The 25,636-nt window shown below is 33.3% G+C and overlaps 3 protein-coding genes across 3 annotated transcripts; 2 read left to right on the top strand and 1 right to left on the bottom strand.

Annotated features, from left to right (window-relative positions):
- Positions 1–528: 528 nt before the first annotated feature.
- On the top strand, positions 529–6,747 carry LOC129893073 (condensin complex subunit 2). The gene is made up of 13 exons (XM_055968565.1): positions 529–969; positions 1,086–1,187; positions 1,640–1,757; positions 2,229–2,302; positions 2,383–2,443; positions 2,532–2,732; positions 2,850–3,142; positions 3,245–3,389; positions 3,514–3,764; positions 3,848–3,878; positions 4,394–4,533; positions 5,209–5,310; positions 6,322–6,747. Exons 1-13 carry the CDS (start codon positions 736–738, stop codon positions 6,535–6,537), a joined length of 1,968 nt encoding a protein of 655 aa, XP_055824540.1. The 5' UTR covers positions 529–735; the 3' UTR covers positions 6,538–6,747.
- A 3,199-nt stretch (positions 6,748–9,946) lies between these two features.
- Positions 9,947–21,607, top strand: LOC129891841 (fatty acid hydroperoxide lyase, chloroplastic). Its single transcript, XM_055967322.1, has 2 exons — positions 9,947–10,466; positions 20,431–21,607. The coding sequence occupies exons 1-2, from the start codon at positions 10,065–10,067 to the stop codon at positions 21,469–21,471; spliced, it is 1,443 nt and encodes a 480-aa protein (XP_055823297.1). The 5' UTR covers positions 9,947–10,064; the 3' UTR covers positions 21,472–21,607.
- Positions 21,537–24,740, bottom strand: LOC129891840 (putative late blight resistance protein homolog R1A-4). Its single transcript, XM_055967321.1, has 2 exons — positions 22,003–24,740; positions 21,537–21,847 (listed from the first exon to the last, which is right to left on the bottom strand). Exon 1 carries the CDS (start codon positions 24,580–24,582, stop codon positions 22,009–22,011), a length of 2,574 nt encoding a protein of 857 aa, XP_055823296.1. The 5' UTR covers positions 24,583–24,740; the 3' UTR covers positions 21,537–21,847; positions 22,003–22,008.
- Between the last annotated feature and the right edge of the window lie 896 nt (positions 24,741–25,636).

The following is a 25,636-nucleotide window of genomic DNA, read 5'->3' as shown; positions in this document are numbered from 1 at the left end:
TGATTTGGTAGTTTGAAGTTCTATTTCAGTATTTTGCGGTATCGTAAATCAGTAATCATAGTTTGTTCAATTTTGACTAATATATACTAGTATAATAGAGTATTAAGACTTCAACAATTCAAAAATAAATCTCAATTGAATCATACTAACAAATTACACATGTAGAAATATATACATTCAAAAGAAAGTACAAACAACTCCTTTTCTTAATCAATTACATTTAATATACATTTTAACCAAAGAGAGTAGTCAAAGTTTAAACTTTTAAACATATAGTTTATACTAATATGAGGTTGCATATTTGTTAGTATTTTAATAATATATATATGCTATTTATATAACTATATATTTCGGTATTTAGTATTTCGATATATTAATTTTAAATATCAAATAACGTATCGAATAGCAAAAAAATTTAAAAATATACCATATACCATAATATCAAAATTACTGTATCAAAATTTTTGATATAATATGATAAATGCCCTACAAGCATTAATAATATGACACTCTTTTGAAAAAAAAAAAAAAAGGAGAGCAAATTGCTTTCCTGCCAGCGTCCCAAATTCAAAATTCAAAAAGGTGGGAAAACACAAATCACTTTCCCAATCTGAACGACAACCAGAAGCTCCCATTTTCACGCCCCTCTCCCACCGGAAACCGGCGCACGTACCAATACTCCGGTTCACTTTCCGTGACGTGCAAGTCTACTAGATCTATAAATTGACGACAGTAATGGCCGAAATCCTAAGCCCTAATTCCAAACTGAAAGGCCCATTTTCTCCGACGAAATTCGTCTTGGGCTCCAATGACGACAAGCTTGAACGTGCTCAAGCACGCGCCGCCCGTGCTGCCGTCATCCGTCGCAAGCCTATCCCTGTCGCGCCTCCTCCATCTGCAGATCCTTGTCTTGACAAGGAGCAGATTCTCGAACTCTTCCAGAATTGCATCAAACTCGCCAGTGAAAATGTATCATTTCTGCTGGTTTTCACTTGGTTTAAAGTTTCTTATATGTGAATATTAATTTGATTTTATAGTGCTGTTGGTGAGATTTTGAATTAATTTGGAACTACTATTGGATACAGAAAATTAATCAGAAGAATACTTGGGAGCTCGGTCTAATTGATCATCTCTGCGAAATAGTTAAAGTTGAACAAGAGAATGATTCCGAGACCAACTTCCAGAAGGTAATTTTTTTATCTTATGGCAGACACTATTTTTTTTTTAAAATTTAAATTTCTGGTTACTGATATTCATCAGCGTTTAACTGTTTTAGAATTTTCTTGAAGCTTGTTTACGTTGGAGACTTTGTTTCAGATTGATCTTCCTCTTAATTCATGAACCAATTAAGCAATGTTTATGAAGCATAGTCTCTTGATGATATCATTGGAAACTCATGGGGTTGGGTTTAAACCTTCAAACTTATGTATGAATGTAGGCTTAAATATGTTTCTACAATGCTCCCTTGAATCTCCTACACGAACAATAAAAGATCAATGAATATGATGTCATCCCGTTGCACGTGTAACATAGAAAATGCAAACCGTGCTAACCTTAAAATCATAGCTCATTCTGATGTTGCAGTCACAAACATCCTATACTTACATATTTGTTGCTACTTGTGATTTCATGATTTTAGGCAAGTTGTACTCTTGAGGCTGGAGTTAAGATTTATTCAATGAGGGTGGACTCAGTACATTCAGAGGCATATAAAGTTCTTGGAGGAATCAATCGTGTTGGTAATGCAAATGAACAAGGTAGGTTTTGATTTGTGTAAACAATGAACTCTTTGTTCGATTTCTAGCAAGGTAATGCCTTGTCAAAACAATTATATGCCATTGTGAGCTTTCTTTAAACTTAATTGTTGTGGTGTTGTGTTTGTTATCTTCAAAATAATTTCATTTAGACATTTGATCCATAATTACGTCTCTTTCTAGTTTGAATCATCCCCGAAGAATACGCTGTCTATCAGAATTTGTTTCCTCTTTTATTTTTTATTTTAAAATTCCGTGCTTTATCAAGCCAAGAGATTCAAAATATTGGAATGACTCTTTATCTTTTTCTTTTTTGAATCTAATTATTTTATGATTCCAAATATTTCTGAACCTTGTTTACTCTCCCCTCTTCCTATTTGCTTCTTCTTGGGTGTGTGCTGACTGTTTTCTGAGCTGCACACACACTTAATGTATTAATACTTCTGCCTCTTTGATATTTTTCTTGTATGCCAGATCCTGTTGTAGAGGATGCCAATGCTGAAAATGACCAGGAGGAAGGCCGTATCAGAAAAGAGCAAGATAGAAAGGTTTAACTCTTCCTCTCTCTAAGAGATAACAAATACAGAATAAGTTCCTGTTCCTAAACTAATTTGAGTGGCAATTGCAGTTATCACCTTTATCAACACTGGAGTCATCATTTGATTCTCTCAATGTGAAGAAATTTGATGGTATACATGCTTCTTATCTTTGATACTTGCCTCTTCATCTGAGTTTATCCTTTACACTTTGTAAACGGTTAAATTGTCTATTTTGCAGCCGCTTTTGCTGTAGATCCTCTGTATCATCAGACATCAGCTCAGTTTGATGAAGGTGGTGCGAAGGGTCTTTTGTTGAATAACCTAGGAATCTATGGTAAATGCCATGTCCTTTTTGATTCGTTCGAGATACCTGGGAAGTCAGTACCAGAAGCAATTCGGCATGATAGAACAGATTCCATTGATATATCTTTTGCTAAAGGTTTGTGGCTTTGGAATTATATGTGGTTTTGGGTTCTTTTTCCATTTAGATGCTGGAAGCTTCTTTGGATGTGAACTACTATCAATTGATTGTTATAAACCTTTTCTATTGGTATAGATTGTGTTGAAGAAATGTTGTTGAATATGCCGAAGAAGGACGAGATATCACCCAGTCTGAGGCATATAATTTGTCAATTTAGTGGAGAGATGAATGGAGAGATGCCGGAGCTAGCTGAAACAGATTTTTCTGACCAGATTCCACCAGAACAAAATTCTGAATCGTTTGGCCTAGATGTGGATGTTGATGCATTTGACAATTGTGGAGCCTGGCCGATGGATCATGATGATGGAATAGGTTTGTCGGAACAAGGCCCTCACGATGTTGATCAAATTTCATCAAACCAACAGGAGGTGTCACACACTTATTTATTGTCGCCTTCAACACTAATTTTAATTGAGGCCCTTGAAAAGAGAGCATTGAAATTTTGTATTTCTTTGTGCTTTGTCTTGCAGGACAGCCAGCCATTTACTTTTCCTGATGCTGAGGATGATGACAGATCTGAGAGAGTTGATGGCTACTTGTTTTTAAGTTTAGGATTTTCTTCAAAGCATAATTCCTGGGCTGGTCCTGATCATTGGAAGTATCGGAAGGTGAAAGGTAAGCTTCCTTAGGACTTCTGGAAGGAACTTTAACTTTTCCAATCCTCTTCTCTCCAGTCATGGGAGAAATCTGTAGCAGTTTGAAGTTTCTTTGGTGTTTGATGTCTCATCAACATTCACAGTCTCAGAGGAGCCTTCCAATGAAGATGGATCACCAGTAAAGACTAAGAAAACGAAGAACAGAAAAGCAGAACCTGAAATTGATTTCACAAAAGCATTGGACACTGATCTATCGCATGTCTTTGCTCCTCCAAAGAATCTCAAGTTACTACTTCTTCCAGCAAATAGAACACCGTGTAACAGATTACTTCCAGAAGATTGTCATTATCAACCTGAGAATCTTGTGAAACTGTTTCTCCGACCCAATGTCACGGTAACTCTAGTCACTTTGATGAGTTTGTAATTTGCTTACTACCTTAAAAATACATTCTGATTGCCTGTATTCTCTTGCCTTAGTGCCTTGCAAGGAGAGGAAAGCAAATCCCAGGTGAGATAATTTTGATGGCCATCAACTGTTAAAACTTTGTACTTTGACATAATTATGGAAATGTATAACATTTATGAGTGATAGATTCTGTTTTTGCAGTTGATTTTTAGGTCATCAAAAAAAAGATTCTGTTTTTGTGGTTGATTTTTAACTGCAAATGTTGAATTTTGATTCAAATATATTTTTTGCTAGGTCATCTTGTCTACTAGAGCAGTGACACTAGTGTGGCTTAGCAAAACTGACAATTAAATGCTTTAAATGATTTTATCTGCTTTTGAGTTGGATCTAGAAGTGTGCTTGCAATGATGTCTTTTGTAAACCCTACTTCCCTATATATGAATGCTCTCTATTGGATTCTCGACTATTTCATAGGTTCTGTCTTCTACTGCCTATCGTAATAGCGTACTCTTGTTGCTGTATATTTACTAGTTTTCATAAGAAATAGGAGTGTTACTTATTGTGACAGATGAAACAATTGTTATTATGTGACTTGAGTTGGCTGGTTCTTTGGTTAGATGAAGCTGGTCAACAAAATGAAGATTTTGGAGCTATGCCATCTTGGGATGATGATGGTGGATATCCTGGGGCTTTTGATGATGGCAACGCATTTAGTGATGTGGAGGAATCAAGTACACTTGTCTCTCAACCCCGCCAGGTTTGTTCCTGTTCTCAAATCTTGACTATTTATGTTTGTGGTTCTGCAATCTAGATTCCTCCAAGTGTAACTTTCAATGCTTAGGCCAATAATTGATCAAGTATGATTTATACAGATTGAGTGAGATCTCCTGCAGAACTATGATCTAAACATTTTATCAACTTGTACTAAACTAGTTACTACCAAATATTATCTTATGAGTACCAGGCACTTCAAAAACCCTGTCACTGGTTTCTACTTCTAAGAATTCTGCAACTTTAGCTGTTCTTTTAATGTCTTGCTGTACCTGTTTCTTTCTTTCTTTCTTTCTTTCTTTCTTTCTTTCTTTCTTTTTTCTTGTGGATGTTTGGTACTATCTGTAATGAGTCATTGTTTATGTTGAAAAGAAAATATACTTCATTGAGTACTTTTGCAGAACTAATGAGTATTAGTTCCTTTATTTTTTTAGGCAAACGTAAGAGAAGAAACTTCAAATTGTGTTATCTGTCACTTAATATGTGGGAGGAAAAATGTCAAATATTTATTTTGCTTGCTTAATGGAAACTTAATTCCAACAGAAATCTTTCTTTGCAGTTGCTAGGAGAAATTACGTTTGTTCCTCTGTGTAGAATTTGCATGATGAAGGCTTCTTTTGAAGCAAACTGAAACGTCTAGTGACCTTTTCTGAATTAACAGGTAAACAAGATTGAAGTCCAGTATGATAAAACATCCAAACAAGTAGATGTTCAAGTGCTTAAGGAAACACTTTGGGACCAATTGAATCAAACATCAGTTGAGGTAAGTTCAAACTTCTTACTTCACTGGTAGTGATTTTATGCATTTATCCCATGTAGAATATCCTCTAATATACAACATAATTTAGAATTTGTTCTTCTCAGTTATCACCGTGCCGAGTGTTGATGCCACATCAAATGATACGGAGAGTATTATTTTATTTTATTTTTTCCATAGATTTTGGTTCCAAAATTTAAAATAATATGTGGAGATTATTTCAAGTAACTGTTTGTTTATCAAATTGGCTCACAACTTGTTTTCATGCCCAAACAAAACTTCTAACTTCCAAATACCTTTTTTCAACTTCAATTTCAAATATTACTTTTTTTATAATCTCAAATCAAATCATGTTCAAATGCCTACTTAGTATTTACCAGGGATCATAAAGTTCAACATTTAACATTTTTGCTCTTCTTAAGTTATCTAGTGAAAAAAGTTGTAAGGAGATGAGTAAATGATTCATCTTTTTTCCCCCCTCTTTCTGTAGTATAATATAGTTGACAAGTGGATATTCGTTTATCTTAGTTGGATATGTAGTTTGAAACTAAATGATTACATTTTATATGGCAGCAATCGATTTAGCATCCGATATTAGATCGACTTGTATATCATTTAAATAATAAAAGGTGTGTTAAAGCAAATAGTAAGAAAGTCTGCTAAGGCCTAAATTTTGATTGGTCAAATATCTAGAAAATTTACATACTTGATTTACCCCCAGGATCCGGCTTAAATCCCTCAGAAGCGTGGGAAGGTGTAAAGCAAATGAATATAACTGCATAGTCATTAATGCGAGATTATAAATGAACTACTAAATTGTCTGACTTTCTAACAATTTCTTTAGCTTATCTTATTTAATAGATGTGATTCAAGACTCCTTTTGTTAAGCAGTTCCTCCAGGGTTGTTCTCTTATCATTGACCAGCATGACATTCTAATCGACGGGGTTTTATCCATTTACTTTTTAGCTTGTTTATCAGACATCTATATCCTGAATGATTCACATTATAATGTGCAGGAAGAAGGTGTATCTTTCAAGCACATCTTGGCTGCTTTTCCAAACGAATGCAGAGCATCAGCATCGGTTGATGCTATATCTCCTCATCTATGCTTTATTTGCTTGTTGCATCTTGCAAATGAACATGGATTACAGATACAAGGTTGTCTCAGCTTGGATGATCTCAGTATACAGCTCGAAACTCACAATAACGGTCTCCCTAATGCTGTGGCCTAAGTCATCTTTTCATGTTTTTGTTTTCTACTGTAATGTATATCACTTGTAGATTGGCCATTCAAGCATTGCAAATGCTGCTTATGGATCCCTTCTTCTGTATTGCTTTATAGGTTAGTTAATTCGTGTAAATTATTAGATATTGTCAACCGTTAGCTTTAGAATTGTTGTCAATTTTCAATCTTTTGCTAAATAGTACCTTCCAGCTTGTCACGTAGAGACATTTTTTAATTTTCCTTTCATTTTGCTAATTAGCATCAACATGGAAATTTAGTCTAAATAAAATATAGATAACCGAATCTTTTCAATGTAGATGTGGCAAAATCAGATAAATTTTTGTTGATCTTTTGATATAATTTTTTATAGGCCCAAATAGAGCAAGAATCACTAGCAAATATTACAAACCGTTGATGAAGCCATGCATTTAGCCCCATACATTTCTCAAGTGCTTATTTCGTATTTAAGTTAACCACTTAAAATATGTTACTTCTTTTAATAATAAATATTAGTCTCAATAAACTATAAAATCTTAAGTGTATTTCAATTGAGACCGATGTATATAATTAAAGAAGATGGTATATTAAATGTCATTAACTTGTCTACTATAGAAGTTTGAGAACACATACAAAAGATTTTTCAAAATTTAGACCAAAAGTATATATGTTCAAGTGCTCAATTAAAATAAACATTAATGTAAATATCTAAATAAAATTTAATGACAAATTAAAAAAGTTAATATAGTACTAAGTAAAACTTGTATTAAGTCAATCAGTTATATATGCATGATTTCAAGACCTTGAGCTGTGTGAAAACAAAAAAGGAAAAAATATCGAATTTTCTAATGAAATTTTCTACATTTCTTAATTTAATAGTGAATCTTAATATTTTAGTAAATTCTTAACCACATGCATATGATTGTGATTTGTGCAATAATTCAGTGCAGTGAGACACATGACACACACCCCAATAATTGCAATCGACAAATCTTGCTGATCTCGAAGTGTAAGGTGTGGATTGAGTCAAATCCATAATGAGAAGTGTAATATGTCCGATCCATGGCGAAGTCAGAATTTTTAATAAGAGCGTTTAAAATCTAAAAGAAATAGACACATAAACTCTTTGAAGGGGGTTCGACATTTATTATTTATATATAAAAAATTATTTTAATCATATATAAATAGTATAATTTTTTGCCGAAAATCATCCGAATCCCCTAACCACAATGTGGCTCCGCCCCTTTGTACAACAACTATTACATAATCGATCAATTCGATAAAATCCAAATTAATTCGTCCAAGGCCCGTTTGAACATTAGATTGGTTTGAAATTGAACTTGAAATTTTGGATGAATATATAAATTAAATGTCTTAAATAACAGGAATAACTAACTATTCTTAATATAATCTTTTCAAATGATATGAACAATCTATTCAAGTCAAACAGTCTTTTTTTTTTGGTAAAATATAAATTTATAAATCAAGCTTTACATTTAAAAAAAAAATTAAAATTACAACTTGAAATTTGAAATTCTACTTTTTAAAGAATTTACGATTTTAAATATTTGAAATTAAAATTAAAGTTTTATTCACATCTTATAAACAAATTACATTAAATTGGACATTATTTTGTTGCTTCTTTTTATCCTCTCTTTTTTCTTCTCCAATAGCTAGCATGAACTTTTGAGCAAAAAACAAACAAACAAACTGAACTTCATGATAAAGTGTACTGAGATTTGACTAAAAAAAACTGAATTTAAATGCACATTAGTCTAGAGTTTGAACCGAAAAAAATTTGCAAATTTTTGCACATTGTATTGAAATTTGAACACAAAAGAAGCAGGTCTCCCTACCATCTTTGAAAGTTGTGATTATATATCACCCATTCCATCCATTTTTCCTGGTTCGTCATTTTAAAAATAAATTTTCATTTTTACTTATCATTTTTAATATATTAAAATATATATATATATATATATATTATTTTTTTTTTAACATTTTACCTTTAATATTAATTACTTATTTCTAAATTATTTTTCAAAATCTAATATTAAACGGCAATTAATAAAAATAATATAATAAAATAAGCTAAGGACCCAATCACACCAAATTCATCATTGCTCATTACCTTACTATGCATTTGATGATACAATATATAATAAAATAAAAGTAACAGCCATCCAAACAAAAAAGAGGGAGTTGTAAATTATACTCACTCCGTCCCATTTGAGGCGAAGATATTACTGTTTGAGGAGTTAAATAATTTTTAAAAAATATTTTGAACCATTAGTTATTTAATTAGGTTGATTTGTAGTGATTTTTTTTTTATAATTTTCAAAATATATGAAATTTTATTTTAAAAAATTTGAACATTCTCTACCCAAATTCATAATCATGTTAAGTAGATGTTTGGACTTGACTTTGAAATCAAGTTGATTTGAAAGATGAAATTTTGTTTGAATATACGATTTGAATTTTAAAAGTTATATTTATTTTCATAAACACGAATTTCATAATTTATGAAATCTATCAAAACTTCTACAACTATTATACAATCTTACTAAATGAGCAAATCATAGTTTATAAGAAGGTATCAAAGTATCATAAGGTGTCGCATTAATAAATCACATATCTGCATGTTTATTTTATAATGCGATTTCATGCTATTACCAACTTTTAAATATCCATAATTTGATAAAGATCTTCTTGTCCAATAAATCACCAACAATAGTAACTAGTTATTCTTTAATAAGGTCCTCTCACATTGTACAAACAGTCTCTTCATGTCAATTATATGAGTTTTTTTTTTTTTGTAAATTTAAAATTATAGGTATTTTATATTATTTTTTTTTTGTAAAATATGAACTTGCGGGTCAAGTTTGATTTTTTATAAAAATTAAACCACAAACTTGGAATTGATCAATATTTCAGGTTGAAGTTGAGGTTTTGGCCATGACATTTTGAACTTTTTTCTAAATGTTTTTACTTTTACCCTCAAAACTACTCATTAAATTCAAAAATAACTTCAATTTATATTTATAATTAAATATATATTTTTTTTCAATTTCTCAAATGCTCATAAATTTTATGGCCAAAGCCCCTTAAGTATTTTTAATCCTAAAACTCTTTGACTTTTAGACCCCTTTAGATATATTGGGAAAAGTAGCAGGGCACTACAAAAAAACAACACATGATAAATATGTAATATAGGGTGTGGCGCTATGGAGAAATACATTTTTTGAAAAAAAAGAAAAATATCTCTCCTAACGAAAGCAAACAAAATATATTTTTATAAATAACGTTTTAAATTTATAATCTCCTTTTCACACTTATAGTATTTTATTAGATTTCATATAAATATTTTTAAAATAATATATTTTTATTTATTTATCAAATACATATTATTTTTGAAAAAAATATTTTCCTACTTACCACACGCCTAAATTGGCGCTGCGCTATGATATTTCTGAAGTAGCAGACGTTACACGGCAAAGACATAAACGTGCAATCCCATTCCCTTTTGGAAATTGAAAAATGATACCGATAATGAGCTCTGCTCCTCTATCAACTCCGACGCCGGTTTCTCTGCCCGTCCGTACAATTCCGGGAAGCTACGGCTTGCCATTATTAGGTCCGATCGTCGATCGATTAGACTATTTCTGGTTCCAAAAACCCGAAAATTTCTTCAGCAAGAGAATGGAACAGCACAAGAGCACGGTTTTCAGAACGAACGTGCCGCCCTGTTTTCCGTTTTTCGGCGGTGTGAATCCGAATGTGGTTGCGGTTCTGGATGTGAAATCGTTTTCGCATCTGTTTGATATGGAGATTGTAGAGAAAGCTAATGTGCTTGTTGGGGATTTCATGCCTAGTGTTGTTTATACTGGGGATATGCGTGTTTGTGCCTATCTCGATACTTCTGAACCTAAACATACCCAGGTACATACAAACATACATACATACACTTTTTCATCTCCCTCTTTATTTTTTCTCCTTTTAGCCGTGAAAATTGTTTGGACATAGAATTATTACAATTTTCTGGAAGTTGAATTTCGAAATTCGGAAAAAAGATATATTCAAAAGTTTCACTTCAAATCACTGACAAAAAAATTGTATTCATGTCTGAACACGACTTCCATCTCCAAATATCATTTTCAATTTTTTTCACATACTATATATTCCTTTCAAATTTTATTATTTTTATGTTTAAAGGCTCATTTTGTTCAAAAAAGAATTTGAAGAATCTACTCGAATTCATACCAAAAATTAAGTGTTTTAAGTTTTAACCCTCGTGCTCAAGGTGGGTTAACTTAAAGAAAGGGGGTTAAATTGAATCTCAAAAATTAAATTTTAAAATTTATATATAAATTATTTAATCTCTATGATAAAATATAATCTCTATGATAAAAATAAAGATTCTAATAAAGTGATCCGCGTTTAAAAATTAATTTAGATCACAAATTTAAATTTATATGATATTTCTGAATCCCCTTGAGTAAAATCGTGGCTTGGCATATTCCAAATCCATTCCAAAGCCCAAAAAGTTGTTTCCCTTTTGGTAGTTGAGAGTCCTAGTATTATGAATGATTAGATAATTTAAATGGGGACTAAAGCTTCTGTGACAAAAATAAATTATAATTTCCTCGACTGTAGGCTAAATGTTTTTACAAGGAAAAATTTGTGACTTGAGGATTCATTCAAAATGGATAAATTTAAATTGAATGGTGTTATTATGGTTGATTTGGGGATTCCATCCAAATAAGAGGCGCTTTTTGAATATTTTGGTAATGACAAGTGTATATTTGATCTTATAGTATAATTATGGATAAATTTAGCAAATAGATATAAATAGAGGCGTATATTTGATCATTTTTTATTTTTATTTTCACAATTTTGTTATTTAATGAGATAATTGATAAAAACACAAATAAACTATCACTTTTTAGTTCGAGAAACATACATCTTTCTTTGATTATATTTTTATCATAGTGTGTGCACTACGCTCTCTTTTTCATTTTAAAATATTTGTCACATTATACTCCACATAAAAAAGTATTTCACCTAGACAAAAATTAAATAAATTCTTATAATTAATTTAAATTAAATATTAAAGTATTACTCTCCTACCCTAAAAAAAAATATAAAATAAAATATAAAATATTTTTATCACCCAATCCACCACTTTTTCTCACCATACTCTCCCTCCCCCTCTCCCCCACATTTTTTTTGTTTTATTTTTATTTTTTAAAGAAAGTTTTTTTAATTTTTTCTTACTTCATCTTCCCTCCCCCCTTCAAATAATAATTTAAATAATATTATTTTTATATATATATTTTAAAAAAAATTCTATCTCACCACACCTAACTTTCCGCTTTCAATTTTTTTCTCGTTTTGTGTTAGATACGTACACATGAGTGAGAAAAATATTTTAAACTTTTTAAAAAAAATAATTTCTTTTTTGGGGATAGAAATACTGTAGTTTTAACTTTTAACTAATATTAATAGTTTATTTAATTTTTATCAATATAAAATATTTTAGCCATGTGATAAAAAAATTAAAAAAATAGAGAGAGTAGAAAAAGTAGAGAGAGTGTATTACACACACCACTGAGCTGTGTTTTCAAACTGAGAAGTGATAGTTTAGGTATGAAACTCACATTCCCAATAGTTTAGGTATGAAACTCAAAAAAGAGGAATAATTTATTTGTGTTTTTGACACTTATCTCTTATTTAATAATAAGAATTTGATAAATATTTTTAAAAAATTTAAATGTGAAAGATATTTTAAGAATTAAAAAGAAGATATAAAAACAACAGTTCTTGTAAGTTAGTGTAATAACTCATTCCTTTTACATTTTGTCCTACAATATGAAAGAAAATAGGATTTTATTGGTCATGTATAAATTAAAATGAAAAAAAACAATCTTTAAATGTGCGTAAAAATACATACTTATATCCAAACATATCATTTCATATGTATATGTAGAAAGACCAGTCATGAATGGAACGATATGGCAATTGACTTCGATACTCCAAGTCGATTGGTTCACAAACAAATTTATCTAGAAGTCGAAATTATAGTCTTGAGATTATGATTTTGAGATTAATTTATTTCATCGTTCAGATGAGATAAAATAATATCAATTTTGAGGTATAAATTTTTTCTGAATTTAATTATATCTTTAATTAAATAAAATATAAATTTGATTTTAAATATAATCGTGAGATCTTATCTTTATGAACCAAGCGACAATCAAATATTTGAAAATATTAGTCCAGGTGTCAACATTTTACTAGTCATGACATTGAAAATAACTCCTTTCAGTCTTTCACATCGTTTCTATAGTACACCCCTTGTTCCTGAACGCACTTTTAAAATATGCCTATAAATTTAGATATCAGATTTATAAATTTTTAAATAAAATTCGCTGTCTTCCTCTCAATCTGCATGACTTAGGACTCGTTTGAACATGCGATACAAAATTATATTATGAAATTAAATTTATATAAAGTTAAAGTTTTATTTGGACTTTGAATATGCAATTTGAATCTCTTAAGTTGTATTTTTTTTCTTCATAAACATGATAATCCTACAAATTGTGAAAACTATCCAAAAAAAAAGAAAGAATTCAATTTTTATATAATCTTACCAAATTTCTTCGCTCATATTATTCCTATATATAATTTTAATATATTTACATAAATTTCACATAAGATAAAAATTGTTATCATTATAAAAGTAATTTAGAATTCTGATCTTTTGCATTTCATTATAATAACGAAAAGAGAAGGAAGTTATAATTTGTTTTTTTTTCCTTTTGTGGCTCGGAATGAACGTTTATCGATGAAGGACCATTATCATTATCTAAATATATAATTTATTTTATCATATTTTTTAAATTTTTTTATCATTTAAAAAAATTACAAAAATCTCTAATCTCTCCTATTCTCGAATACATCATTTTATGTGATTTATCAATATATTTTAAAATATATTCGAATTTCATCAAATTTAAGAATTTTTTTATAATTTTAAAAAAATAAAAATAAAATATAATTAATTCTTAACGAGATTTATGTAATCCTTTACCGTCATTTTGGCATGTATATAGGTACAGCGACAGTTTGGCCCATTACGTTTCACATCTTTTCTATAGCCAACAAATGCCTACTATTTATTAGTAATGTATATTTTGGCTTGTTCCTTCAGTTTAAGAGTTGCCCTTTCCCTTTTATTAGTGGCTAGGAGGAGGTATACAATATCTCAACCTAATCACAACTGATAATAATTGAAAAAATGTCTTGGTTGGGTTGGCAAAATTGGTCAATGAAAATATGATCCTTTTAATCTGTTTATGTTTGGGTGGGTCAAATAATCCGCACATTAATTAGCTCAGTTAATTTTGGTCAATCCATTTTAATCTACCCAAAATTTGAATTGATATCTAACACAATTGATTCATAAAAACCTTGTCAAAATAAATTTTATAAGATATTTTTTTTATTTTGATATATTATATACTGAGAAGCTATTCATAGGAGGAGATTTCAATGGGCACATTGGGTCTGTTTCGACGAGCTATGACGAGGTGCATGGAGGATTTGGCTTCGGGTGCAGGAATAGTGGAGGAGCCTCACTCCTGGATTTCGCAAAAGCTTTTGGTTTAAGGGTGACCAACTCGAGTTTCCCAAAGAAGGAGGAGCACTTGGTAACCTTTCGTAGCTCGAGGGCGGCAACGCAAATAGACTTCTGGCTCCTTAGAAAAGATGATAAGAGCCTCTGTAAGGACTGCAAGGTCATACCAAGTGAGAATCTTACGACCCAACATAAATTATTGGTCATGGACTTGGAGATAAGAAGGAAGAAGAAGAAGAGGGTCGTGGATGACCGATCGAGGATTAGGTGGGGTCGTTTGACTCCGTCCAGTTCCCTAGAGATGAGGGAGAAGCTGATGGCTATGGGGGCGTGGGATAGTAGGGGGGATGCGAGCAGTATTTGGGATAGGACGGCCAGCTGCATTAGGGAAACAGCTAGAGAGGTGCTGGGGGTCTCACGAGGCCGCCATGGTGGGCACCAAGGGGATTAGTGGTGGAATGGAGAAGTCCAGGGAAAGGTAGAAGCAAAGAAGCAGGCTTAGGTAAAGTTGGTAGATAGCAAGGATGATGAAGAGAAGCGAACGAACAGGAAAAAGTATAAGATGGCGAATAAGGAGGCGAAGATGGCAGTTTCGGTGGCTAAAACGGCAGCATTTGAACGCCTTTATGCAGAACTAGAGGACAAAGGCGGGGATAAAAAGCTATTTAAGCTTGCCAAGGCGAGAGAGAGGAAGGCACGCGACTTGGATTAAGTGAAGTTCATCAAGGACGAGGATGGTCAAGTACTGGTACAGGAATCCCGCATTAGACAGAGATGACAGTCATACTTTCACGAACTCTTGAACGAAGGAGGGGACAGAGACTTTATGTTGGGAGACTTGGAGCACTTGGATAGGTGTCGCGACTTTGGGTATTGTAGGAGAATAAAGGTTGAGGAGGTTAAGGGAGCTGTTCGTAGGATGAGGAGGGGAAAAACGATCGGACCTGATGAGATCCCTAGGAAATTTTGGAAGAATGCAGGTAGGGTAGGATTGGAGTGGCTGACTGGGCTGTTTAATGTCATTTTCAGGACATCGAAGGTGCCGTAAGAATGGAGGTGGAGTATAATCATTTCCGTGTACAAGAACAAGGGAGACATTCAAAGCTGCACCAACTATAGAGGTATCAAGCTGCTAAGTCACACTATAAAAGTGTGGGAAAGGGTGATGGAAATGAGGGTGAGGAGTAGTGTGTCTATTTCAGAGAATCAGTTTGGATTCATGCCGGGGCGCTCGACTACAGAAGCCATTTATATTGTAAGGAGATTGGTGGAGCAGTATAGGGAGCGAAAAAAGGACTTACACATGATATTCATTGACCTAGAAAAGGCCTATGACAAAGTTCCAACAGAGGTCCTATGGAGATGCTTGGAGGCGAAATGTATACCTGTGGCGTACATTAAAGCGATTAAAGACATGTATGATGGAGCTAAGACCAGGGTAAGGACGGTAGGAGGGGACTCGGAGAACTTTCCTGTTATGATGGGGTTGCACCAGGGATCGACTCTTAGCCCGTTCATATTCGCCCTGGTGATGGATCAATTGACAAGACAAATACAAGGTGAGGTGCCTTGGTGTATGTTGTTCGTGGATGACATAGTCCTGATTGACGAGACTCACAACGGAGTTAACGACAAGCTAGAGGGCTGGAGACAGACGTTGGAGTCTAAAGGATTTAAATTGAGTAGGACCAAGACAGAATACTTGGAGTGCAGTTTCAGTGGCCTGCCGCGTGAGGCTGACGGGGAAGTGAGGCTTGGTACCTAGGCCATTCAAAAGAAAAGAAGCTTCAAGTACCTTGGGTCTATTATACAGGAAGATGGGGATATCGACGACGATGTTTCACACCGAATCGGTGCAGGGTGGATGAAATAGAGGCTCGCCTCCGGAGTGCTGTGTGACAAGAAAGTGCCACCAAAATTCAAAGGCAAGTTCTACAAAGTGGTGGTTAGACCGATTCTATTGTACGGGGCGGAGTGTTGGCCAATCAAGAAACTTCATGTTCAGAAGATGAAAGTTGCGGAAATGTGAATGCTGCGGTGGATGTGTGGGCACACTAGGATGGATAGAATTAGGAATGAAGATATCTGAGACAAGGTGGGAGTGGCATCGGTAGAGGACAAGATGCGGAAAGTGAGACTGAGATGGTTTGGGCATGTGAAGATGAAAGACACAAATGCTCCAGTGCGGAGGTGCGAGAAGTTGGCTATGGACGGTTTCAGGAGGGGCAAAGGGAGGCCGAAGAAGTATTGGGAAGAGGTGATTAGACATGATATAGCACAATTGCAGGTCACTGAGGACATGACCTTAGATAGGAGGCTGTGGAGGATTCAGACTAAGATAGTGCGCTAGGTGGCCTATTTTTTCTCCATAGTAGTCGTAGTTGAGCTCATTTGTTTATTAACATTTGATTTTTACATGGGATTACTGCTTATATTTGTTGGCCCAGTTTACTTTGGGTATCCTATTTTATCTATAGTAGTTAATGCTCCTTTATCCCCGATCTTTCCTACCCTGACTTTATCGCTCTCATTATTCATATTTTTATATTGTTTTCTATATGCTTGGTTCTACTGACCTATGTCTTGTTTTCTTTGTTTTCCTTGTTTTTCTTGTTTCTCCTCCCTTGTTCTTCTCTCTTAAGCCGAGGGTCTTTCGGAAACAGCCGTCCTACCTTTCAAGGTGGGGGTTAGGTCTGCGTACACACTACCCTCCCCATACCCCACATGGTGGGACTATACTGGGTTTGTTGTTGTTGTTGTTGTTGTTGTTGTTCTTGTTATATATATTTATAATAAAGAAAAAATAGTTTAGATACTTAAAAAATTATAAAAGAACAAACAAATTAAAATTTGGTACAAATTAGATAAGTTGAGTTATGATCCATTTTTTAACTCATTTCATTGATTGGGGCATTTATTAGACGGTCATTTATTAGCTCTGTCTATTTGATCATTCTAAATTCAATCCAACCCTCCTATTTGACACCCCTAATCTTGGCAAGTTATTAAGCTTTTGAATTGGCCAATCTAAATGCAAAGTTTGGATTAGGGTAGTTTTTTTGGTTCCCACCAGATACAATAACAACAACAAACTCAGTATAATTCTACAATGTGGGGTCTGAATTGGTTCCCACCAGATGTTTACCCATTTTCAGACTTTCATATTAGATTCACACCATATAAAATTGGAGAAGCGTTTTCTATCAAGATTTTTCTATTCTCAACGCTCATATCAAGATTAGAGCTCAAATTCAAAATCACCAATTAAAAGTAATTTTTTTTTAGCCATCCACCATAATCCTCGATGGTTCTGAGTTGGGTAAGCCTTGTTTTTGTAACTCTAGGAGAAATCACTTTCATTTTAGTAGTTATTAAATTACATCGACCACAGGATCATGTGCATATTGTTTATTGGGCCAACTCACAAATTTGTCTGGTGATCTATCTTAAATATGTCCTCAGACATTATTGGGGAGTAGATGACAAGTGAGTTGACATTTCATTGAAACAACCTGTCTAGGCATCCACATTTTACACATGGCTGCTATTAATGTGAAAATATCCACCTTATATCACTAGGAGATTTTTTTAGCATAATTTATATAAATTTTATAGTGTTAAAAGCTAATTATATTATTTTTTTATTTTTTATTATTTTAATTATATCACTGGACTTTCGGATACATGAGCAGACATTTGAATAGATAAGAAATGGATATATTCGAGAAGAGAGAGATCTATCAGAAAGGGGATAGAGATAAATCAGAGGGGATATGACATTTAGGAATGTATTAGAGAGGGGATAGAGATGTATCAGAAGGGATAAGACATTTGAATATATAAGGGAGGAAGGTATCCTAGAGGAGAGGGATATATCAGAGAGGGGATATAGATGCATCAGAGGGGATAGAACATTTGAATATATAAGGGAGAAAGGTATCCTAGAGGAGAAGGATGTATCCTAGAGGAGGATAGGATGTATCAGCAAGAGAGAGTGATAATTCGAAAGGTGATTTTTGATTATTTTTTTTAAATAATATTTTTTAAAAAAATTATAATAAAATAAAATATGTATTTAGATAAAAAAAAAATTCTTCATTTTTTTCAAGAACGTGAATATGTCTAATGTTTTAAAAAAACAAAACTGCTACTTGTGCATGATTTGACTCGTGTGGCTAGCTTATGCCTTGATAGGACCAGCACTTGTCTAAGAATATCTTGTGTTTTAAGTTTTATTTTACGGAAAAGGATTAAAATATTTTTGAACTATTTCAAATATATCATATATATTTTTTATTTATTTTTGATTTCAAATATATCCTTGCTATTATCAGAGGAGATTACTAATACCCCTTCACTTAATGATTGACTATTTAAGCTGATGTAGCAATGTCACATGTAAAAAATATCCACATGGTCGTGTCAACCTCTCTTCGTCTTTTTTTTTAATTCAGTAGTATTTTTGACTTTTTTTTTATTTTTAATTATTTTTTAAAATTTTCTACACAACCACATACACCCTCCCTCCACCAACTAATATTTTTCTTGTAATTGTTAATTATAATTTTTTTGAATTTTCTACACCACCACATACCCTCAACACTCCCCTCTTTTATAGTTTTAAATTTTTCTTGGATTTTCTGTATCTGGTGACATGCAAAATCATCGGTCCCTAATTTCAAAATTTAATTGTGTAGCTCAAGCTATTAATTAGTACGCCAATTGTGAGAATTTATTCATATACTCCCCGTCCTCCCACCACTATCGCCTCAACCCACTCCCCCGCCCCCGCCCCCGCCCCCACAAAGTTTTTAATTTTTTACTAGATTTTCTACACGATCCCATATCCACCACCCATCCCTATGACCCCCTCCCCCCACCAACCCCCTCAAAAAAAAAAAAATTTAATCACGCCACGCTAACTTTCAATTTTTATAATTTTTTTATAAAATTAATTAAATATGAAATAAAAAATTTGGGAGGGATCAGGGGTGTGTGCAGGGTTGGGGGTGGAGAGAATCAAAAAAGAAAACTTTTCAACACTTGTTTTGGAGGGATGGTGAGGTGTCGATCGTAGAGACGGGGTCATGAGGTAAAAACAATTTCATTCTGCTTCATATTTAATTTATTTTTTATAAAAAATTATAAAAATTAAAATTTTGAGTGGTTAAAAATCAAAAATTTTGGAGGGGGTGCTGGGGTGTGGGAGGGGGGATCATTGGGTGTAAAAATCCCAAAAAGTAACTTTTAAAACTTAGAAAATTCAGAAAAAAAATGTGGTGGTGTAGAAAATTTAGAAAAAAAATTAAAAATTATAAAATAGTGTCAAAAATACCCCTGAACTAAAGAGGATGAGAGAGAGAGACTGACATGGCTGTCCATGTGGATATTCTTTTTCATGTGGCACTGCTACATCAGCTTAAATGGCCAATCGTTAAGTGGAGGGATATCAGTAGTCTCCTTTGGTAATGGTGAGGATATATTTCAGACCAAAAATAAATGAAGGGTATATGTGGTCTATTTCAAATAGTTCGAGGGTATTTTGACCCTTTACCATTTATTTTATTCATTTAGTAACTATTATTATTGACTCTCTCTGTTTCAATTTTATTGCCTTGTATTAATTTGACATGGAATTTAAGTAAGTAGAATATATCAAAATATCTTTTAATCTTGTGGCTTTAAATATATTATATGAAAAATAGACATTTTTTAAAATAGACTAAAAAAAAATACGACAAACAAATTTAAAACAAAGGGGTACTATATAATAAAAGTATGTCTTCCTATAAATAAAGAATTTGGCGATTTAGAACAAAAGTATACATGCATTATGTATGGGTAGTTAAACAATCTTGATACTTTTATTTCTTTTGAATTTTATACAAGTGTAAAGTATCTTCTACAATTTCATAGCGTAATCTATTTAACATACTAATTTTACTATTATAAATTAAATATTTTTGAAGCTTACGCTCATGCATCGAGTTAAATTTATCTTAATATAACTTATATACGATCACATCATTACAGATTCGAACCATAAAATTAATCACCGGATCAACCTAGACTAGGCTCAATATATGTTATGTACATCACATCCTTAGCCCTGCATGATAGCAAAACAATTCATGCACTTGACTACATTCTTGACTAGCAACTTGATCAGTGACTCCTCTGTTCTGATTGCTTTTCTTCTTTTGTTATAGAGAAAATGGAATGAGAAATTCTTACACAAAATATAATTTGTGGAATGTTAATTTGCAGATTAAGAACTTTTCACTAGACATCCTAAAAAGAAGCTCAAAAACATGGGTGCCTACGCTGGTTAAAGAGCTTGATGCAATTTTTACAACTTTTGAAGCAGATCTTTCAAAATCCAATTCAGCCTCTCTTCTTCCTACACTCCAAAAATTCCTCTTCAATTTCTTCTCCCTCACTCTCCTCGGCGCTGATCCATCAGCCTCCCTGGAAATCGCCAATTCTGGCTACATCTTTCTTGATTCATGGCTAGCTATTCAATTAGCACCTACTATTAGCATTGGTGTTCTTCAACCCCTTGAAGAAATCTTTGTTCACTCTTTTTCATACCCTTTTTTCCTTGTCAAAGGTAATTATGAAAAACTCATTCAATTTGTCAAAACTGAAGCTAAGGAAGTGTTAAACAGGGCACAAACAGAGTTTCAGCTCACAGAACAAGAAGCCATTCATAACCTTTTGTTCATTCTTGGGTTCAATGCTTTTGGTGGTTTTTCCATTTTCTTGCCAACCCTTTTGGGAAATCTTGGAGATGAGAAAAATGCAGAGATGCAAGAGAAACTAAGGAAAGAAGTGAGAGAGAAAGTTGGCGTAAATTCAGAAAATTTGAGTTTTGAAAGCGTGAAAGAAATGGAACTTGTTCAGTCTTTTGTTTATGAATCACTTAGGCTTAGCCCACCAGTGCCAAGTCAATATGCAAGGGCAAGAAAAGATTTTAAGCTGAGTTCACATGATTCAGTTTATGAAATCAAGAAAGGGGAACTTCTTTGTGGTTATCAGCCATTAGTGATGAAAGATCCAAAGGTGTTTGATGAACCTGAAAAGTTTGTGTTGGAGAGATTTACAAAGGAAAAAGGGAAAGAATTGCTGAATTATTTGTTTTGGTCTAATGGTCCACAGACTGGGAGACCTACTGAATCAAACAAGCAATGTGCTGCTAAAGATATTGTTACTCTAACTGCTTCTTTGATTGTGGCTTACATTTTCCAAAAGTATGATTCTGTGAGTTTCTCATCTGGTTCACTCACATCTGTGAAAAAAGCCAATTGAGTTTTGGGCTGTGTGGCAGCTTGATGGACATGTTGAAATTAAGTCATCAGAGCCTTTTTTCTCTCCTCCTATTGGTATTTGTAATATAAATTTCACAATAAAAGTTCAACAAGAGTGTGCTTATTTTCTGTTCTGACTTCTGATATTGTCTTATCCCTCTTAATACAAATAAAGTTGAACATGAATCTAAGTTCTAATTATAGAAATTTAATTTCACTTTCAAGGCTATATATATATAAAAGCATGCTTAAACTCTCAAAGATCAGTTGTTTGGATCAAAGATTCAAAATACAGCTACATGTGATTTACTCTCTGTTAACACCACAAACAACCAAAAAATGAAGATCTTTGATCATCCTTTCCTTCCCCAGTGCCTCTACATATAAAAAAAGAATTGACTGAGGCACCTAGGATAAAATCTCAGTGAACCTTCAACACTAAGGTTGTGGGTTCGAGTCACCAAAGAAAACAGAAAATCACATAATGAACATATTAAGAATTGGCTAAAAATCAAAGAGTGCTTTAACGTACCTAATTTCAATATCTCTCAAATCGAACTTGAAGCTCATAGTTACCATAGCTTTCTTGATCTTGTCGAATTTGCTTTGCACTAGTGATGACTGCAGCATTGCAACCTCCTATTACGATTAATTTTAGCGTCATTATTTCTCCAATACTCTCGGGAATCTCCTCTAAGAAAGGCAACAAAGACAGGCTTAGTTGCTCAAGCATCGGAAAATTATCACTTATTGCTTCCCATCTTTCCAGATTTCCGTGACGAACTGCTAGACAATTTAATTTAGGAAACACAACATCTTCATCCAGTTTCCAATCTGTTCCCCAGAATGCATTACTTGCTTTGAGCACCTCAAGATTTGGTAAATTAGCCAACACTGCCATAACTTCCCATGGAAAAAATGTAGAATCTAAACTCAACTTGTTGAGATTAGGCAACAAAATATCTCTAGAGAGAAAGAATGGACTATTGAGTGACGCTGCTGCTTGTATATTTAGTGTCACAAGCCCCTGTAGAACAAGGAGACAATCAAGAAAAGCATTCCACTCAGTACTTCGTACATCGTTTATCTTTAACTTATTCAGATTGGGAATTCTTCTCAAGATTTCCAACACAACATCAGAGGATTTGGCAGAAAGTGTTTGCAAGTTATTCAGAAACAAAGGCTGTTCTCCAAGAGGAGGATTAGGCATATCCACATTTATAATATCCACATGTTTTATCTCGGACATTGTCCAAATCTCCGGTGGGAGCTGCACATTCTTCTTTCGTGAATAAATAATTATGGTTTGTAGATTGAATAATTTGGCTAGTGAAGAAGGATCCTCTATATTTGCATCAACGTATCTCAAATGTACAAGGTGAGCTATTATATAAGAGAAATCATAGAGAAGTTCACGTGCATCCAACACCTTAAGAAGCTTGAAATCTGAAATACTATTTGGCCAGTAATATATTCCAGTAACTCTATAAGAATTACGTCCCATAAAGATCAAGCTGCGGGTTGTAATCTTACCATTCCTATGCTCTGGATGATCACGAAAATAATCCTGAATAGGATATGGAATGACCACTCGACGATGATCATTTATGCCACCTGAGACATAATTGTTCGTGAAATGCACAACATTTTCAATTTGAGCTTCTCTTATGCACAGCTGCCTTAGAAGATCGTGAATTTTACAAGTTCTGATCCTTCCATTAGCCCGTCGTCCACCAACCAAAATTAGACACCTATCACTTAACTCTTGTAGATACTCCTCTGCCACCACTTCTAACCTTTTATTGCTTCTTGCCATTATGAATTGCTCAGCAATCCATGAGCTAATCAACTTCGAAACACGAATCTCCATATCTTCAGGAAAACTTCCTATATAGAGAAAACATGCCTTCAAGTATTGGGGCAAGCAATTGTAGCTCAAAGAAAGAATTGCTTCACACTGTTCTGAAGCCGTACCAAAGAATGAGTTCAAATTTTCCTCAATTTTCTTCCAATTATCGTGTGTCCGTATTATGTTGCCAAGAAGTCCAGCAATGACAATAATGGATAGAGGTAATCCTTGACATTGTTTTATGATACGCTTCCCTACTTTTTCTAGTTGTGGTGGACAAGGATCTTCTCTGAATAATCTTTCGGTAAATAGATTCCAACTATCATCTAAACTTAGAAAAGACATATCATGAGGAGGAAAATCAGGGGAGCTAGCATAATCAGCAACATTTTTGAGACGAGTGGTTAATATAATTCGGCTTCTATTGTTATCATTTGGAAATATTCTTCGCATTAGATCCCAAGCCTCAGTACTCCAAAGATCATCGATGACAATTAGAAATCTTTTACGCTTTAGACCTCTGTACACAATCTCTACTAGCTTATCATTGCTCATTTCTTGATTGATTCCAGTAATTAAATACACAACTTCAAGAAGCATTCGTCTCTTATCATAATCTCCAGAGATGGTGACCCATGCATGTTTATCAAATTGAGAACGAATCGTTGAATCATCAAAAACTTTTTTGGCAAGAGTGGTCTTACCAATGCCACCCATACCAACAACTGATATGACTATTAGCTCTTTTGTTTGAGCATTGATGCAATTTAGTATGGTGTTGTAGTCATCCTTCATCCCAACAACCGTCTTTTCATCGATTGTACTTTTTCGTGATGAAGGGAAAGTTGTTGCTGATTCTGGTGATTTGCTAAATCCAATATGCTTGTTAAACTTGATCATCATCACCTCTTTTTTGAGAAAACAAACTTCTTTTTCCACTTGTTGCAATTCTTCATTGAAGGCTTTATAAGCCATTTCGTCTCCATTATCTAGTAAAATGATGCTTCTCAAGCTTGAATCAATTCTATCTTCTGCTTTGTAGACTACATCTTTGATCCTCTTTTCTAAAACCTTGACATCTTCAATATCTTTGACTTCCATTGTGGTGTTCTCAAGAAAAACTTGAACATCACATAGATCTTGATAAAGAGATTCAACAAGTTGTTGTTGTATAGAGGTGTTTTCAGTACAAATCAAAGGTGATTTAGGTTGAAGGAGTTGTTGCAGTGTATGTATAAGTGAAGAAAGAGCAGCATAAGCCATTTTTTTCCTCTTGAGTTTTATGTTTCTTTGCTTTCTTTTTTCCTCTTGAGTTTTATGTTTCTTTAATTTCTTTCTTTATTAGACAAAAATATATGAAACCATGAAACAGTCAAGAAGGTGAACCACATGAATAAAGTACTACCTCCAACACAATTTGACTTTTCTTATAAAATCATTTTCTCCTAACCAAACAAAATAATTCCCACGTCTCAATTTAAGTGTTTTACTTTCCATTTTGGTCTATCTCAAAAAGAGGGTCTCTTTCTATGTTTAGTACGTTTTTTAATTCCAATATTCTATGAAGTAAGTTTAAGACCATAAGATTCAAAAATCTCTATTTACTTCTTAAGCTTTTGTATCTAGTTAAAGTTTGACAAAAAATTGGGACGGAAGAAGAAGTAGTACTCATCAAATGTAATGTTGTTTTCTAGTCAATGGATTGCCAACTGGTTTGTTGACAATGCAATCCACTAGACTATTACAACTGTACAGCTACTAATTTAATTCTCCACCAACCTTGCCTTTAATTCCCAGAAGCAAAAAGCTATAAATATGATAAATCTACGCAATTAAAATAATGTTCAAAATGTTATAAAATAAATTAACTTATCAAAATAAGAAAGGGAGACAGTAAGAGAAAGAAAGAGTTGAGAAGATATCACTGTGTATTAATTTTATAACACATAAGACTATTTATATCCAAATGTGTTAAAGGAGAAAGCTATAATAATAGAAACACAATGATGGTCATTAAGTGAGAACATCATTGTGTAGGAAAAAAGAAGAAGAAACATTAATGGGTAGGGGAAAGTGATAATGGACAGTCATAATCCCACAAACTATTTTACAACATAAAAATGCTATTTATGTCTTTAATTACCAGTTTGGCAGGATTTTTGATGTTTAACCAACAGTTCCTTATTGCCATATTGTCTGTGAGCTCTAGGAAAGAAAGTGACGGTGAGGTTACAAAAGTTACATTAATTATTTTGATGGATTCAAATTGGACGGAAGGGAGAAGGAAAAAAAGAGTCCTCTTTTCCTGATTTTATCG

Source organism: Solanum dulcamara, chromosome 6, assembly GCF_947179165.1.
Source record: "Solanum dulcamara chromosome 6, daSolDulc1.2, whole genome shotgun sequence".
NCBI classification, from domain to species: Eukaryota; Viridiplantae; Streptophyta; class Magnoliopsida; order Solanales; family Solanaceae; genus Solanum; species Solanum dulcamara.
The sequence above is the reverse complement of the archived record's forward strand: the minus strand, read 5'-3'. Positions and strand labels throughout refer to the sequence as shown.

Bases quoted from the DNA above. Each gene is read 5' to 3' on its own strand.
- LOC129891841 (XM_055967322.1), top strand. From the start codon at position 10,065: ATGATACCGATAATGAGCTCTGCTCCTCTATCAACTCCGACGCCGGTT. The intron at 10,467-20,430 runs GTACATACAAAC...GTTAATTTGCAG, and splicing joins CTGAACCTAAACATACCCAG to ATTAAGAACTTTTCACTAGA.
- LOC129893073 (XM_055968565.1), top strand. From the start codon at position 736: ATGGCCGAAATCCTAAGCCCTAATTCCAAACTGAAAGGCCCATTTTCT. The intron at 2,444-2,531 runs GTATACATGCTT...TCTATTTTGCAG, and splicing joins CAATGTGAAGAAATTTGATG to CCGCTTTTGCTGTAGATCCT. The intron at 4,534-5,208 runs GTTTGTTCCTGT...CTGAATTAACAG, and splicing joins TTGTCTCTCAACCCCGCCAG to GTAAACAAGATTGAAGTCCA.
- LOC129891840 (XM_055967321.1), bottom strand. From the start codon at position 24,582: ATGGCTTATGCTGCTCTTTCTTCACTTATACATACACTGCAACAACTC.